This window comes from Bombina bombina, chromosome 4, assembly GCF_027579735.1.
Source record: "Bombina bombina isolate aBomBom1 chromosome 4, aBomBom1.pri, whole genome shotgun sequence".
In the NCBI taxonomy this organism is placed as follows: domain Eukaryota; kingdom Metazoa; phylum Chordata; class Amphibia; order Anura; family Bombinatoridae; genus Bombina; species Bombina bombina.
Window position 1 is genome coordinate 1,151,214,851 of NC_069502.1, and position 19,468 is coordinate 1,151,234,318.

General features: G+C 37.9%; 1 protein-coding gene across 1 annotated transcript in view; it reads left to right on the plus strand.

Moving 5' to 3' along the window:
- LOC128658087 (calpain-8-like) overlaps nucleotides 1-19,468 on the plus strand; it is a 260,090-nt gene that overhangs the window by 113,133 nt on the left and 127,489 nt on the right. The window contains exon 10 of the mRNA XM_053712540.1: nucleotides 11,248-11,423. Coding sequence (XP_053568515.1) covers nucleotides 11,248-11,423 — 176 coding nt within the window. The remainder of the gene's footprint in view (nucleotides 1-11,247; nucleotides 11,424-19,468) is intronic.

Sequence of the window (19,468 nt, forward strand, 5' to 3'; positions counted from 1 at the left end):
AAGCCCTGATTTAATCACACTTATAAAGAAATGGTGTGGCAAACACTCTTGGGGGCCGATTTATGAATGGACATGATCTGCTGTAGCATTCATGTCCGCCGCACATCGATAAATCCTGGCAGCATACGCTGTTGGCATTTATCATTGCACAAGCAGCTCTAAACACAGACTGAAGGAGAGCCCAATATGAGATCCAGCAGTAAGGTATACCAGAATAGAATAAATTCACTGTACAGGAGAAAATGAGAAATGAGAAGAGAGAGAGGAGAGAGAAAGAGTGAATGAAAGAGAAAGAACAAACGAGAGAGAGAACAAACATGCTACAGTACTTACTTTGAATTTGAAATGAGCATTAGAATATATTCTGACAAATGTAAATTTAAAGGGACATTATACACTAAATTTTTTTCTTTTGCATAAATGTTTTGCAGATTATTCATTTATATAGCCCATACAGGTTTTTTTTTTTAAATGTATAATTTTTCTTATTTTTAAATAACACTGCACTGACTTTCAGACTCCTGACCAAGCCCCAAAGATTTAGGAGAATACTGATGTATACCTACTCCAGCTTGCTCCTGTTTGTGCAAAGGGTCTTTTCATATGCAAAGGAAGGGGGAGGGGGGAGTGTCTGCTTTCACTGGGTGTTCCAGTCAACCTAATCAAAAATGCTAATTTGGGATCTTCTAAGTAACGACTAGATTAAGAATCTTGCGTTATGAGTAAAAAAGCAGCGTTAAGCCTCATAACGCTGCTTTTTTACTACCGCTGGTATTACGAGTCTTGCAGATTTAGGGGCACCGCACATTTTTTTGGCCTTGCCGCAAATCAACTTACGCAAATTGCGTATAGTCTTTTTTCTATGGGACTTCCATAGCGCTGGTATTACGAGCTTGTCCTGGGAGTCCAAAATGTGAGCGGTACAACCTATACCGTCAAGATTCATACCGCATTTTAAAGTCAGTAGTTATGAGTTTTACACTACAAAGCTGTAGCATAAAACTCTTAACTAAAGTGCTTAAAAGTACACTAAAACCCATAAACTACCTATTAACCCCTAAACCGAGGCCCTCCCGCATTGCAAACACTAAAATACAATTAACCCCTAATCTGCCGCTCCGGACATCACCGCCACTAGAATAAACATATTAACCCCTAAACCGCCGCACTCCTGCCTCGCAAACATTAGTGAAATATTATTAACCCCTAATCTGCTGTCCCTAACATCGCCACCACCTACCTACATTTATTAACCCCTAATCTGTCGCCCCCAACATCGCCACCACTATATTAAATTTATAAACCCCTAAATCTAAGTCTAACCCTAACCCTAACACCCCCCATAACTTAAATATAATTAAAATAAATCTAAATAAAACTTACTATCATTACCTAAGTAATTCCTATTTAAAACTAAACTAAATACTTACCTGTAAAATAAACCCTAAGCTAGCTACAATATAACTAATAGTTACATTGTAGCTAGCTTAGGGTTTATTTTTATTTTACAGGCCAGTTTGTATTTATTTTAACTAGGTAGAATAGTTACTAAATAGTTATTAACTATTTAATAACTACCTAGCTAAAATAAATACAAATTGACTTGTAAAATAAAACCTAATCTGTCTTACACTAACACAGAGCTTTCCAAACTTGTTATGTTGGTGACACACTTTTTAGACCTACATCATTTTGCGACACAGTAATTCAGTTGTACTAGCAAAAAGGAGGTTAAACTAACTTGTTTTAAGAGATACAGACACGTACATAAATTATATAATAATGAAATGTATTTACAAGTAACAGTATGTATGTGCAAGAATTAAAAAAAAGTTTAACACCAATAGCTACTTGCTATTTTAATGGGATGTATGAGGTTGATGGGATGAACACAGTTTCTGAATATTTAGTGTAATATTAGATAAAGACACTCGCATGTCATCATCAAGCATTTTTAAGCTTCCACTTCCTATCCATATATCAAGAGCAGGAGCAGCAATGCACTACTGGGAGCTAGTTGCCAAAAAAACCCCACTGACTTCAGCTCAGCATTTAAGCTGCCGCCCTCAGAGCTCGGTGACTCCGATTGACTACTGCCCACGCTGCAAACACAATGCTGTCCCACTCACTGACTACACATGCAGTCATGAGCCGATTGAGGAGACTACACGTGCAGTCAGGAGCCAATGTGCCACTAATGGGAATAGTTTCAGTTCCCACTGAGCTGCGCCAATAGGTTAAGATGATCTGTGACCCACTAGGTATCAATCACATGTCAACCATGTGATATGCGTAGCAGGCAGGCGGAAAGTCAGAAACCAAAAAAAAAAAAATTAAAAAAAAATTGTGCTGAAGCAGGGACACACCTACACACTGCTGCCGACACACTAGTGTGTCCCGACACACAGTTTGGAAAGCACTGCACTAACACCTAACCTAACCCTACAATTAAATAAATTCCCTAAATTAAATACAATTAACTAAATTCAAAACAATTAGCTAAATTACAAAAACAAACAAACACTAAATTACAGAAAATAAAAAACAAATTACAAGATCTTTAAACTAATTACACCAAATCTAATAGCCCTATCAAAATAAAAAAAGCCCACCCAAAATAAAAAAAAACCCTAGCCTAAACTAAACTACCAATAGCCCTTAAAAGGGCCTTTTGCGGGGGATTGTCCCAAAGAAATCAGCTCTTTTACCTGTAAAAAAAAAAATACAAACAACCCCCCTAACAGTAAAAACCACCACCCACACAACCAACCTCCCAAATAAAACCCTAACGGAAAAGAGCATTTGGATGGGCATTGCCCTTAAAAGGGCATTTAGCTTTATTGCGGCCCAAAGCCCTAACCTAGAAATATAACCCACCCAATACACCCTTAAAAAATCCTAACACTAACCCCTGACGATCCACTTACCGGGAGAAGTCTTCATCCAAGCGGCAAGATGTCCTCATGAAGCCGGCAGAAGTGGTCCTCCAGACGGGCAAAAGTCTTCACCCAGACGGCATCTTCTATCTTCATCCTTCCGACGCAGAGCGGCTCCATCTTCAAGACATCCGGTGCGGAGCATCCTCTTCAATTCTCTTCAATCGACGTCTTCTTCACCCAGACGGCATCTTCTATCTTCATCCTTCCGCCAATAGGATTTTTTCAACCTTAATTCCAATTGGCTGATAGAATTCTATCAGCCAATCAGAATCTAAGGGACGCCATCTTGGATGACGTCATTTAAAGGAACCTTTATTCCAGAAGAAGACGTCGATTGAAGAGGATGCTCCGTGCCAGATGTCTTGAGGATGAAGACTTCTGCCCGTCTGGATGACCACTTCTGCCGGCTTCGTTGAGGACATCTTGCCGCTTGGATGAAGACTTCTCCTGGTAAGTGGATCTTCGGGGGTTAGTGTTAGGATTTTTTAAGGGTGTATTGGGTGGGTTTTATTTTTAGGTTAGGGCTTTGGGCCGCAATAGAGCTAAATGCCCTTTTAAGGGCAATGCCCATCCAAATGCCCTTTTCAGGGCAATGGGGATCTTAGGTTTTTTTAGTTAGGGTTTTATTTGGGGGTTGATTGTATAGGTGGTGGGTTTTACTGTTGGGGGTTGTTTGTATTTTCTTTTACAGGTAAAAGAGCTGATTTCTTTGGGACAATGCCCGGCAAAAAGCCCTTTTAATGGCTATTGGTAGTTTAGTTTAGGCTAGGTTTTTTTATTTTGGGTGGGGTTTTTTATTTTGATAGGGCTATTAGATTAGGTGTCATTAGTTTAAAGATCTTGTAATTTGTTTTTTATTTTCTGTAATTTAGTGTGTTGTTTTTTTGTAATTTAGCTAATTGTTTTGAATTTAGTTAATTGTATTTAATTTAGGAATTTATTTAATTGTAGTGTAAGGTTAGGTGTTAGTGTAAGACAGGTTAGGTTTTATTTTACAGGTCAATTTGTATTTATTTTAGCTAGGTAGTTATTAAATAGTTAATAACTATTTAGTAACTATTCTACCTAGTTAAAATAAATACAAACTTGCCTGTAAAATAAAAATAAAACCTTAGCTAGCTACACTGTAACTATTAGTTAGTTATATTGTAGCTAGCTTAGGGTTTATTTTACAGGTAAGTATTTCGTTTTAAATAGTAATTACTAACGGCTAGATTTAGAGTTGGGCGGTAGCCGTCAAAACCAGCGTTAGAGGCTCCTAACGCTGGTTTTTACCGCCCTCTGGTATTTGGAGTCAGTCAGGAAAGGGTCTAATGCTCACTTTGCAGCTGCGACTTTTCCATACTGCAGATCCCCCTACGCCATTTGCGTATCCTATCTTTTCAATGGGATCTTTCTAACGCCGGTATATAGAGTTGTGGCTGAAGTGAGCGTTAGAACTCTAACGACAAAACTCCAGCCGCAGAAAAAAAACAGGAGTTAAGAGCTTTCTGGGCTAATGCCGGTTTATAAAGCTCTTAACTACTGTGCTCTAAAGTACACTAACACCCATAAACTACCTATGTACCCCTAAATCGAGGCCCCCCCACCCCGCCGCCACTCTAATAAATTTTTTTAACCCCTAATCTGCCGCTCTGTACACCGCCGCAGGCTACATTATCCCTATGTACCCCTAATCTGCTGCCCCTAACACCGCCGACCCCTATATTATATTTATTAACCCCTAATCGGAATTAAAGGGACACTCAGGTTAAATTAAATGTTCATGATTCAGATACAGCATGTAATTTTAAACAACTTTCCAATTTACTTCCATTAAAAAAAATGTGCACAGTCTTTTATATTTACAATTTTTGAGTCCCCAGATCCTACTGAGTATGTGCAAAAATTCACAGAGTATACGTATATGCATTTGTGATTGGCTGATTGCTATCACATGGTACAAGGGGAGTGGAAATATACATAACTTTGAAATTTTTTATAAAAAAATCTACTACTCATTTGATGTTCAAACTAAGTGCTATTGCATTGTCTTGTTATCTTGCATTTGTTGATTATGCAAATCTAATGTGTTGACTGGTCCTTTAAGGTAGGAATATTCTGATTGGCTGATGGAATCAGCCAATCAGATTCAAGTTCAATCCGATTGGCTGAACCAATCAGCCAATCAGATTGAGGTCGCATTCTATTGGCTGTTCCGATCAGCCAATCAGAATATTCCTACCTTAATTCCGATTGGCTGATAGAATCCTATCAGCCAATCGGAATTCGAGGGACGCCATCTTGGATGACGTTATTTAAAGGAACCGTCATTCGGCGAGTAGGCGTCGCTTGAAGAGGTTGGATCCGCGTCGGCTGGGAAGAAGATGGCTCCGCTCTGGAAGAAAGAAGATTGAAGATGCGGCTTGATAGAAGACTTCATCCCGATGATGGACTTCCGACTTCAGCCCGATGATGGAGTTCTTCAGCCGCCGCTTGGATCAAGACTTCGGACCCTCTTCTGGACCGATCGCTGAACCCGGTGAGGTGAAGACAACTTGTAACTTAGGTTAGGATTTATTTTTTTATTTTAACTATTTTAGCTATTAAATAGTTATTAACTATTTAATAGCTATTGTACCTGGTTAAAATAATTACAAAGTTGCCTGTAAAATAAATATTAATCCTAAAATAGCTACAATATAATTATAATTTATATTGTAGCTATATTAGGGTTTATTTTACAGGCAAGTATTTAGCTTTAAATAGGAATAATTTATATAATTAGAGTTAATTTATTTTGTTAGATTTAAATTATATTAAACTTAGGGGGGTGTTAGTGTTAGGGTTAGACTTAGCTTTAGGGGTTATTCCATTTATTAGACTAGCGGCGAGATCCGATCGGCAGATTAGGGGTTAATTATTGTAGGTAGCTGGCGGCGACGTTGTGGGGGGCAGATTAGGGGTTAATAAATATAATATAGGGGTTGGCGGTGTTAGGGGCAGCAGATTAGGGGTACATAGGTATAATGTAGGTTGCGGCGGTATACGGAGCGGCAGATTAGGGGTTAAAAAAATATGCAGGTGTCAGCGATAGCGGGGGCGGCAGATTAGGGGTTAATAAGTGTAAGGTTAGGGGTGTTTAGACTCGGGGCACATGTTAGAGTGTTAGGTGCAGACGTAGGAAGTGTTTCCCCATAGTAAACAATGGGGCTGCGTTAGGAGCTGAACGCTGCTTTTTTGCAGGTGTTAGGTTTTTTTTCAGCACAAACAGCCCCATTGTTTTCTATGGGGGAATCGTGCACAAGCACGTTTTTGAAGCTGGCCGCGTCCGTAAGCAACGCTGGTATTTAGAGTTGCAGTGGCGGTAAATATGCTCTACACTCCTTTTTTGGAGCCTAACGCAGTCCTTCTGTGAACTCTAAATACCAGCGGTATTTAAAAGGTGCGGGGGGAAAAAAGCCAGCGTAGCTAACGCACCCCTTTGGCCGCAGAACTCTAAATCTAGCCGTTAGTTATTAATAGTAAGTTTTATTTAGATTTATTTTAATTAATTTAAGTTAGGGGGTGTTAGGGTCAGGGGTTAATAAATTTAGTATACTGGCGGCAACGTTGGGGGTGGCAGATTAGGGGTTAATAAATGTAGGTAGGTGGCAGCGATGTTAGGGACGGCAGATTAGGGGTTAATATGTTTATTATAGTGGCGGTGACATTGGGGTCAGCAGATTAGGGGTTAATAAGTGTAGGTAGGTTGCGGCGACATTGGGGGCGGCAGATTAGGGGTTAATAAATATAATGTAGGTGTCGGCGATGTTGGGGGCAGCAGATTAGGGCTTAATAAGTATAATTTAGGTGTCGGCGATGTCGGGGGCGACAGATTAGGTGTTAATAAGTGTAAGATTAGGGGTGTTTAGATTCGGGGTTCATGTTAGGGTGTTAGGTGTAAACATAAAATGTGTTTCCCCATAGTAATCAATAGGGCTGTGTTACTGAGCTTTACGCTGCTTTTTGGCAGGTGTTAGACTTTTTCTCAGCCGGCTCTCCCCATTGATGTCTATCGGGAAATCGCGCACGAGCATGTACAACCAGCTCACTGATGAATTAAGCAGCGCTGGTACTGGAGTGCGGTATGGAGCACAATTTTGCTCTAAACTCACTTATTGCCTAATAACGCCGGGTTTGTAAAAACCTGTAATACCAGCGCTGTAGGTAAGTGAGCGGTGACAATAACGTGAAAGTTAGTACCGCACCCCTCTTACCGCAAAATTTGTAATCTGGCCATAAGTTTTTAAACCTTTTTATACTGGATTTTTATATCAGTATCTGTGCATATTATTCTTTATAGTACTGTTTATTACCTGCAGTTATATAACAATTGGTGTATACTGTCCCTTAAATCCAATATTTCTCCCCCCATATCGTGACAGCTATCAGCCAGTCACAAAATGCATATACGTATATACTGTGCCCTTTTGCACATACACAGTAGGAGTTGGAGCCTTATAAAGTGTGCATATAAAAAGAAAGGGAACATTTTGATAATGGAAGTATGTTAGAAAGTTTTTTTTAAATTGCATGTTTTGTCTGAATCATGGAATTTTAATTTTGACTTTAGCAGCCCTTAAATGATTGCACATCTGCTTTTATGGGGGACATAAAAAAGCACAATAGGCAAAATAGGTTGTTTTAACATGCACATTAAAGGGACAGTATACACTCATTTTCATATAACTACATGTAATAGACACTACTATAAAGAATAGGATGCACAGGTACTGATATAAAAATCCAGTATAAAACTGTTTAAAAACTTACTTAGAAGCTCTCAGTTTAGCTCTGTTGAAAAGCTGACGGTATTCTCATAAAACTTTGGGGCTTGGTTGAGTCTGAAAATCAGAACAATGTTATTGAAAAATAAGCAAAACTATACATTTAAAAAAAATAAATAAATAACTATGGGCTATATAAATAGATCATCTACAAAACATTTATGCAAATAAAAAATGAATGTATAATGTCCCTTTAAGGGCCAGATTATGAGTGGAGAGCTAAGAGTTACACAGGAGTGATAAGGGATATATCGCAGGTGTTTGTGCTTGTCGGGTTTTTTGCTCCTATTACAAATTAAAAGTAAACTCAATCGCTTGAGCGCAATTCAAGTTAACGTTCGTCAGGTTAACGCAATCTCAGAGCTCTGGTTAACTGTTTTGCAAAACAAAAAAGTGTCACAAAACACGTAAAAAAATGCATTACAAAGTACAGTTACACTCATAATAACACCAGATAATAAAAAAAATTAATAATATAATAATATTAAAAAAAATAATTTTGGTTACAAAAGTTATAAGGGCTCAAACATATGAGGTCTCTGGTGTTAGAAAAAAAAAGATTGCAAAGTGCTTTAACACATTAACACAGATATATATATATATATATATATATATACACACAAACACACATGTCTAAACAGAGGTCAAGTCGGGCGGGAACGCATGGGAACGGAGTTCCTGCACTATTTTTCCAGGTGGAACTAAATTTCCTCCGGAAAGAGAACAGAAACGCTTCAGTAAACACTGCTGCTGCTGATGGGAGGAGCTGGAGCACAGTCTGGTTAGAGGGATAGTGAGATCCTCTAGTAATGGGCAGTAACACATTCCACAATACACTAAATGTAAGCCTGTCAGTGATTCTGTTGTGTGATCACTCTACAATATGTGGAACACATGTTGCTTATATGTCTGTGCGTCTTGCTCTGGGGTTATTTAGCTCCCCTCAGCAGAAATAGGAATATTGCATCTTAAGTGGGTGAGACTCTGTGACAGAGGAGTCATCTCAGGCCCAAAAGCAACCATTCAACTTTTCATTGGTTTTAATTTGCTTTTATTAACTAAAGTGTATAGATTATATAATGTTTTTTAATTTATTTTTTATACAACACTATAAGAAAAGAAAAAAAGCCTCAATCTAATATTAGGCCTTTAAAAAGACAGGGAATACAGCACTCTTTATATTTATATAAAGCACATATTTATTGTTACACAGTTCCAATCCCAGAACTGAAACAAATCAAGCAAATATTGGTAAAGCTGAACAAATATACATAGATATACAAAGTATCAAGTACTCACACATTGCATCATTCAACATACATACTGAGACACACTATGCATCAGTATTGAAATCTATACCTAATCACAAAAATCTTATGTTGTCAAAATGACTAGGAAATAACAGCGCTGTTACTTTAAGAAAAAATATTTGCAAAGATAATGAAAAACTGCAAAAACAGCTTAAAAAGCATTGCAATAAGGAGCTGGACATTTATATGTTGTTTATTATCCTGCTTGCCTGTTCACCATACTAATGCTTTTCCTGACATAAATGCTTGGAGACCTATCTTGACTTCATCAACATAAAGTTACTATTTGACACTACTATATTATTACTTTTTGGAAATTGACTATTTGCAGGTTTTCATTATCTTTGCAAAGATGTTTTCTTAAAGTAACAGCACTGTTATTTCCTAGTCATTGTGGCCACATAAGATTTTTGTGACTGGGTATAGATTTCAATGCTGATGCATAGTGTGTCTCAGTATGTATGTTGAATGAATGCAATGTGTGAGTACTTGATACTTAGTATATATAAAAACTCCAACGTGAGAAGTAAAAAGTCCGGATGTGGCTGAGGTGAGTGTGGAGTGGTGTTCACCTGTATTTGTGTTGCTGATGTCCGAATAAATATTTCGCAACAATTTAAAAGCTCTGTCTTTTGGCCTTTTTACTTCTCACGTTGGAGTTTTTGTTAAGTATTGCGGCATTGGAGATTGCTGTGGAGGAGAATCTAGTCACGGGTTTATTTCCGACTACGCTGACCGGTGAGGTGGAACATTATCATCAATCTACCATCTTGCAATAGTGAGGCCGGTAAAACAGTGAGTAACCTGGTTTGTTTGTTCATTTCACGGAGGTGAGCTCAATGCAACATCCAGATAACTTCAGTTATGTATTACGTGTGATACAATATTTTATACGTGGATACTAGAAGAGTGAGTTGCACAGAAGAGCACATTGTACCTACAAAAAGGTTTTTTTACTGAGCCAAGTGTAATCAGAATCATCCAGCTGAATAAATATACTTTAACATTGCATATATTATATCTGTAAAGGATTTTCATGAATGTTTAGGGTGAAAAACCCGTCATAAGTTTCCTTTCCTGAAGTTTATACCAGCTAAAGCAAACATTATCAAATGATTTAGTACTTGAATGAACTGTTTGTATTGTATGAATTTGACAGAAGGTATAAAAGTATACGAACCATGGCGAAACTACACAGTTTGCATTAGTATGAGAGCTATTACTTTGTATATATAAGTATATTTGTTCAGCTTTACCAATATTTGCTTGATTTGTTTCAGTTCTGGGATTGGAACTGTGTAACAATAAATATGTGCTTTATATAAATGTAGAGTGCTGTATTCCCTGTCTATTTAAAGGCCTAATATTAGATTGAGGCTTTTTTCTTTTCTTTTAGTGTTGTATAAATAACAGGCTATTATACCTGTGAACATTTAAGCACTGTGTATGAGGAATACGTGTTATTTTTTACCAACTGTATAGATTATATAGATATAAATACAGTGTGTGTGCATATATAAAACAATAATAATTGTGAGCGGGTGGAATTCTTGATGAGTTCTCACACTTTTTTTTGTAGGACTTGACTCCTGTGTCTAAATATGTATGAATATAAATGTATATATGTATGTGTATATACAGTATATGTATATTATGTATTTACAGACATATGTACACATATAGGGGTCAATTTATGAAGCTACGTGTAAAGACCGCTGACCATAACCTGTCCGCCTGCTCTGATGCGGCGGACAGAAATCAACCCAATCAAATACGACCGGGTTTATTGACACCCCCTGTAGTGGCCATCTGCATGGGGCGGCATTGTACCAGCAGTTCACAAGAACTGCTGGTGGAATGATAAATGCTGACAGCATATGCTGTCGGCAATTATCGATGTGTAGCGTATCATGTCCGCACGCACTTTAGTAAATTGACCCCATAAACACATAAATACATATGTATACATCCATAGACAAATATATATAAGGGCATTGGAACGCTTTGCAATTAAGTAGATGAAAACATGTAAAATCTAAGTTTGGCTTTTTACACTTGTCAGGATAGTGCATTAAATAGCGCTCCACTTGTAATCAAGGCTTTAAGTGGGTATTTATTAGCGGTACATAATATTCTCTTTAGGATATTGACCAATACATGTTGTAATGATCTTTGCGCTTTTACATTTAGCTACATATTGGACTAACCCACAGTTCAGGATTAAGTTGAATGAAGCAGATGATGACCATGACTGCTCCACTCATGATCCATGCTGTACTGTAATTATTGGCCTAATGCAAAAGAACCGGAGGAAAAGGAAAAGAATTGGAGAGGATTTGCATAAAGCTGGCTTCACATTGTACCGGGTAAGTATATTTCTACATACTTACATCATAGTATAGATTAATATGTTAACATATTAAAGAAAATCAAAACTTTGTCATGTTTTTAAATCTTCCAGGCTACTTAAAGGGACATTATAGTGTAAATCTCCTCCCCTTTAATCTCTTAAGTGCAGATGATGCACATTGTGTTAAGTGCAGATAACAGCCATGTGTCGTCCCTTGGGGGGGGGGGGGACTTTCAGAGCTGATTATGTCCCTTTAAGGGAGCTGGATGAGAAGGGGTTAAGTATTTAAAACCCCTTAGTCATAGCTCCCTTCATTTCTATGAACCCACAAGACCCATCATTTAAAAGGCAATATAAGCACATTTTTTAAAATAATAATAATAATACAAAAAAAGGGTTTGCAGGCAGGGTGTCTCTAGGTATTTATAACATTTAAAAAGGTTTAGATATGCCCATGATCCCTTGTTTTAAGTCCTGAAGCCCCTCTTTAAAATAGAGCCCCAATATAGTTTTTTATAGCCAGGTGAGCACTGTGGTAAAAGTGATTACCTTGCGTAAATAAATGGGCATGTATTTGCATAGAGGTTCATGCGTGCAATGTTATATAACTATACACAAATAATACATATTAGCGTTATTATATTAGCTGGTATAAGGATTTTTTGAAAAGCCCTTATTTTATATTTTTATGTTTCCATTTCAATTGTAAAAACAACATAAAATTATTAAAGGGACAGTCTACAATAGAATTGTTATTGTTTTAAAAGATAGATAATCCTTTTATTACCCATTCCCCAGTTTTGCATAACCAACCCTGTTATATTAATACACTTTTTAGCCCTGTGATTACCTTGTAGCCAAGAACCTTCTGACAGCCCCCTGATCACATGACTGTGACTATATAAAATCTATTGAGTTGCATTTAGCATTGTGTTGTGCTAACTCTTAAATAACTCCCTGTGCCTGAACACAGAGTTATCTATATGGCTCACAGTCTGTTGTTGATAAAAGCATGTGATAAGAGGCAGCCCTCAAGGACTTAGAAATTAGCATATGAGCCTACCTAGGTTTTGTTTCAAATAAGAATAACAAGAAAACAAAGCAAATTTGATAATAAAAGTAAATTGAAAAGTTGATTAAAATTACATCTCCTATCTGAATAATGAAAGTTTAATTTTGACTAGACTGTCCCTTTAAGTCCATCAATATATATATCTTCTTTAATAAAAACCATTGGATACATAACAGTAAAAGATGTAAAATACATTTAGGGGTATATTTATCAATATGCGAGCGGACATGATGCGAAGTAGCGCATCATGTCCGCTGCACATCGATAAATGCCGACAGCATACGCTGTTCTTGTGAACTGCTGGTACAATGCTGCCCCCTGCAGATTCACGGGCAGCGGGTGTCCGCCACCTCAAAGCAGGCAGAATAGTTATGGAGGAGCAGTCTTTTGAAACAAGGGGCCTCAAGCTCTATACAGAGCTTAATAAATATGCCCCTTAATGCCAATAATGGACCCGATTACAAGTGGAGTGCTAATTAACGCTCCCGCTCGAGCGATAATTGCGCTACAAGTAAGCTTTTTGAGCTCGTCGGGTTGCGCTCTTATTATGAGTTGAAAGTGAACAGTTTTTGCTCACATGCTAACCCGATGAGCGTAAAAAGCCGTAGTTAGAATATCGCGTGCGTGTTCACATAGTGTCCCATAGATGTCAATGGAGGAAAAAACTTGGAAAAAAACTAACATCCCACTCTCACGCAAACCCAATTGCATATTCTCATGTGCCCTAACCAGACTTGAAAATATGAATATTTCACATTCCAATGTTCTTCACATAACAGAATATGTTCCATTTATTCATAAATACATATTTCTACATCTATCTGATGTTTGTTTGGTACAATATATATCTATGTTATAGGATGTACCAATGGCACTACTATTAATTATATAGACAGTTCCCACTTATATTACAGTTGTAGTTATGTTGTATTTGAGGATAGGTGCTTTAACTAGAAAAACTTCCTCAAACTGATCCAGCTAAGGGCTGGAAGAAGTGAGTGCTACACATTGTACTCTTTTTTCAAGCCCTTAACTGGATCAGTTTGTGACAATATCTATCTATCTATCTATCTATCTATCTATCTATCTATCTATCTATCTATATATATATATATATATATTAATATAGAAAGGGTAAGTCCCACCAGGGGGAATGAAGGAGGAGACCCGGAGACAGCAAACAAGATATACAAATCTTTTATTCTTTAGTTCAGCCAGACGGCCAAATGGCAGGTGCGAGTACAGGTAGACACCTGACGCGTTCTCAAATCCTCAGACAATTGTTTGCCGCTCTTTCTCTTCTCCATGCTCAGTGTGGCTCACAGAGACATACAACAGAAACATTAAAGGGACAGTAAAGTCACAAAAAAACTTTCATGATTTATATAGGGCATGTAATTTTAAACAACTTTCCAATTTACTTTTATTACCAATTTTGCTTTGTTCTCTTGGTATTCTTAGTTGAAAGCTAAATCTAGGAGGTTCATGTGCTAATTTCTTAGACCTTGAAGACTGCCTCTAATCGGAAAGCATTTTGACAGTTTTTCACCACTAGAGGGCGTTAGTTCATGTGTTTCATATAGATAACATTGAGCTCTGGCACGTGAAGCTCCTAAGAGCAAGCACTGATTGGCTAAAAATGCAAGTCTGCCAAAAGAACTGAAATAAGGGGGCAGTTTGCAAAGGCTTAGATACAAGGTAATCACAGAAGTAAAAAATATATTATTATAACTGTGTTGGTTATGCAAAATTGGGGAATGGGTAATAAAGGGATTATCTATCTTTTTAAACAACAACAATTCTGGTGTTTACTGTCCCTTTAAGTACATTTTTCCCCATTTTTTATATTTTCTATATTGTCAGCACCTGTTAATTGATACAGGTGAGTTTAATTACAAGTTACAGGAGCATCACAAACTTGGAATGCAATTATTTCTTACAATTTTGAGAAGGTGACAATATTTTTTGTGTCAGATTTGGCTTTTTTTTTCTCCACTTTTTTTGTGTCCAATACAAATAAAAGAAATAAACATGAGAATGCCTAAACATTTGTAATTGCAACAATTTTCTGGGCGAAGTGGTGCATTATCTGACAGATGAGTGTGTATATATATATATATATATATATATATATATATATATATATATATATATATATATATATATATATATATATATATAAATATATATAGTATATATATATATATATATATATGTACACTGTATATATATATATATATATATATATATATACAGTATATATACATACATAGGTATATAAATAGTGTATATATATATATATATATATATATATATATATATATATATAAGAATATATATTTAGAAATTCTTAGAATACAGTATTAATATGTTTATACAGGGAGTGCAGAATTATTAGGCAAATGAGTATTTTGACCACATCATCCTCTTTATGCATGTTGTCTTACTCCAAGCTGTATAGGCTCGAAAGCCTACTACCAATTAAGCATATTAGGTGATGTGCATCTCTGTAATGAGAAGGGGTGTGGTCTAATGACATCAACACCCTATATCAGGTGTGCATAATTATTAGGCAACTTCCTTTCCTTTGGCAAAATGGGTCAAAAGAAGGACTTGACAGGCTCAGAAAAGTCAAAATAGTGAGATATCTTGCAGAGGGATGCAGCACTCTTAAAATTGCAAAGCTTCTGAAGCGTGATCATCGAACAATCAAGCGTTTCATTCAAAATAGTCAACAGGGTCGCAAGAAGTGTGTGGAAAAACCAAGGCGCAAAATAACTGCCCATGAACTGAGAAAAGTCAAGCGTGCAGCTGCCAAGATGCCACTTGCCACCAGTTTGGCCATATTTCAGAGCTGCAACATCACTGGAGTGCCCAAAAGCACAAGGTGTGCAATACTCAGAGACATGGCCAAGGTAAGAAAGGCTGAAAGACGACCACCACTGAACAAGACACACAAGCTGAAACGTTAAGACTGGGCCAAGAAATATCTCAAGACTGATTTTTCTAAGGTTTTATGGACTGATGAAATGAGAGTGAGTCTTGATGGGCCAGATGGATGGGCCCGTGGCTGGATTGGTAAAGGGCAGAGAGCTCCAGTCCGACTCAGACGCCAGCAAGGTGGAGGTGGAGTACTGGTTTGGGCTGGTATCATCAAAGATGAGCTTGTGGGGCCTTTTCGGGTTGAGGATGGAGTCAAGCTCAACTCCCAGTCCTACTGCCAGTTTCTGGAAGACACCTTCTTCAAGCAGTGGTACAGGAAGAAGTCTGCATCCTTCAAGAAAAACATGATTTTCATGCAGGACAATGCTCCATCACACGCGTCCAAGTACTCCACAGCGTGGCTGGCAAGAAAGGGTATAAAAGAAGAAAATCTAATGACATGGCCTCCTTGTTCACCTGATCTGAACCCCATTGTGAACCTGTGGTCCATCATCAAATGTGAGATTTACAAGGAGGGAAAACAGTACACCTCTCTGAACAGTGTCTGGGAGGCTGTGGTTGCTGCTGCGCGCAATGTTGATGGTGAACAGATCGAAACACTGACAGAATCCATGGATGGCAGGCTTTTGAGTGTCCTTGCAAAGAAAGGTGGCTATATTGGTCACTGATTTGTTTTTGTTTTGTTTTTGAATGTCAGAAATTTATATTTGTGAATGTTGAGATGTTATATTGGTTTCACTGGTAAAAATAAATAATTGAAATGGGTATATATTTGTTTTTTGTTAAGTTGCCTAATAATTATGCACAGTAATAGTCACCTGCACACACAGATATCCCCCTAAAATAGCTATAACTAAAAACAAACTAAAAACTACTTCCAAAACTATTCAGCTTTGATATTAATGATTTTTTTGGGTTCATTGAGAACATGGTTGTTGTTCAATAATAAAATTAATCCTCAAAAATACAACTTGCCTAATAATTCTGCACTCCCTGTATGTGTATATATTGTATGTCTGTAAATACATATATACACATATAAATACATATGTATATATCCATCTTTTGACATGTATATGTATGTATCTCTATGTTAAAGCCCTTTGTCTGCTTTTGTTAAGCCTTTATAACTTTTGTGTGTAATATTTGTTTTGAAATAAATTTAGTAGATGGTGTTATTATGAGTGTAATTGTGCTTTGTAATGTATTTTTGATATGTTTTGTGCAACTTTTTAGTTTTGCGTTTTTACAGGGGATCACATAGTTGCGGTTTTCAGAGTTAACTGTTGCAATGTTTCCATCCACACCATTGCTAAGCCAACTTGCTTATATGGGCAGACTGTGCAATGTTTTTCTACCTCTTTAGGCCTAGCTTTATCTGCATTTTTTGCATTTCCAGGCTGATGAGGTAGCAGGTTTGAAAAGGAGGATGTTATTTTCCTGTCAGCCACTATACACAGAGCTCTTTCTCAATAAGTCGAAAGCAGGACTCTCAGAGTATGCCAAAGAGATTGCTTTCTTTTTAAGCTAATCAAACATAACAGGGCAGACAAAACCACTATCTCTTCAACCACTGGACCCTTCAATACTGTACAATGCCATTTCAGCAAAGGCCAATCCTTAGGAAGCACATCTCAGTAAGCATGCTTAGGTCCCAGGCAGCTGTGATATTGGACTCTGTCATGTCCCACAGTGACCATGGAGGGCCCAGACTGCTACTCCTCAGTTCAAGGGCAGCTTGCCTTTTCTGCCACCTCTAATTATTAATGGTACGCCAGGGAAGACTCTTTCCAACACTAGTTTGTGAATGTGACCTTTGTGACCTTAGTCAGTGAGCCTAAAACCTCAAAGCCCTGTGCACAACAGACAACACCTCCACCCTCAAAAGAAGACACTTGCCCTTTGCTGCTGCCCAGTGATAATTGAAAGGCACAGATCTTGCCAGAGAAAACTGATGTGCTACATTTTGAAAGGTCTATTGCCCTTCTTAATCATGACAATACCAGGGAATGAGATTTGTTGACACCAGACCATGATCAGCACCTTGGGGACATCTGAAAGGGGTCATACAGGCTGCAAATATGGGCTTCTTAATCTGCCATGCTGATGTTAAAGACTTGCTAGAACAACTGGCCTTTTATACCAGTGGAACTGTTCTACAAGGTTCATACCCTTATGAACTAATGCAGGTGCGTCAAAGAACAGTGCCTGCCTATTATTCAAATCGGAAAAACATTAACAAGAAACCAACACCTATGGCCGAGCTTTATCTGCCTTTTTTGCATTTCCAGGTGGCTGATGGGAGATGTGATGGGAAAGTAGGTTTGGAATGTTCAAGTTTTCAAAGAGAGGGTGGTATTTTCCCTGTCAGCCGCTATACACAGACCTCTCTCTCAATAATTCGAAAGCAGAGCTCTCATACGGCTAGATTACAAGTTTTGCTTCATGGTGCGGTACGGCTATACAGCTAAAAAATCGGCCATTAAGCGCTGAATGGCAGATAACGCAAATTACAAGTTGCTGCGGTATAGCTATACCGCAAGCATTTTAGCCTTAACGCAACCCTCCATTCCGCATTTAAAAAATTAAGTTTAAGTGCAGGATTTTCCATAGCACAGTATTACAGGTTGTGCGGTCCGGCTAAAATGCTTGTGTTACAGCCTATACCGACACGATCCATTCCGCGATCTGAGACCAGTAGTTATAGATTTAACTTAGGGCAATGGCCTACAAAAGCCCCTTTTAAGGGATATTGGTAGTTTGTTGTTAAGTTAGGGGGTGTTTTTATTTTGGGGGGGCTTTTTTGTTTTTATAGGGCTATTAGATTAGGTGTAATTTTTATTATTTTGGATAAAAAAACTTTTTTTGCAATTTTAGCCTTTTTTTGTAATGTCAGATTTTTTTACTTTTTTTGTAGTTTTAGATTTTTAATTGGTAGTTTATTTTATTAGAATAGTTATGTTAAGTAAATTTATACTTTAATCTTGGTTTTTTTTCCTCCCCTTTAATATCTTAAATGCAGATGATGTACATTGTGTTAAGTGCAGATAACAGCCATGATGTCGTCCCTTGGGGGGGGGGGGGGGGGGGGGGACTTTCAGAGCTGATTATGTCCCTTTAAGGGAGCTGAATGAGAGGGGTTAAGTATTTAAAACCCCTTAGTCTTAGCTCCCTTCGTTTCTAGGAACCAACAAGACCCAAGCTTTTTATTATAATAGTAGCGATGTGGGTGGGCGGCTGATCAGGAGTTAATAGGTTTATTTATTAGTTGCGATGTAGGGGGCGGCAGTTTAGGGGTTAATAGTTTTATTTAGTGTAGGCAATGTCGAGGAGCGATGAATTAGGGGTTAATCACTTTATTTAGTGTAAGTGATGTTGGGGAGTGGCGTATTAGGGGTTAATAACTTCATTTAAGGTTTAAACGTAATTTTCTTTTTCCCATAGACATCAATGGCGTTGCGTTACAGCGATTTGCCATTCCGCGATCGCAGGTGTTAGTTTTTTTCTAACACTTTCTCCCCATTGATGTCTATGGGGGAAAGCGTGCACAAGCACGTAAACTCAGCCCTGTGCGGTATGGAGCTTAACGCACCATAACGCACAGCACAAGGAGGTTTTTTAGTAACTCGTAATGGCAGCACTATGGAAAGTGCGATACTGCTCATTTTATTGTGTTCTTTACGCACCCGGTATAGCGCAAAACTCGTCATCTAGATGATAGTGTGCCAAAGATATTGCTTTCTTTTTAAGCAAATCTAAAGTAACATGGGGTCTAGCTAGACTGCCGTGCTTTTCACATAAGGTATAAGCTGTAATGCTGCAGGCCTCTCTGGCAGACAAAAAGTTAACTCACCATCTTTTCAACCACTGGACTGTTCAATACTGTACACTGCCATTTCAGCATAGGCCAGTCCTTAGGAAGCACGTCTCAGTAAGCATGCTCAGGTCCTCAGTGACCATGGAGGGCCAAGACTGCTACTCCTCAGTTACAGGGCAGCTTGCCTTTTCTGCCATCTCTAATTATGATTGCCACACCAAAGAACACT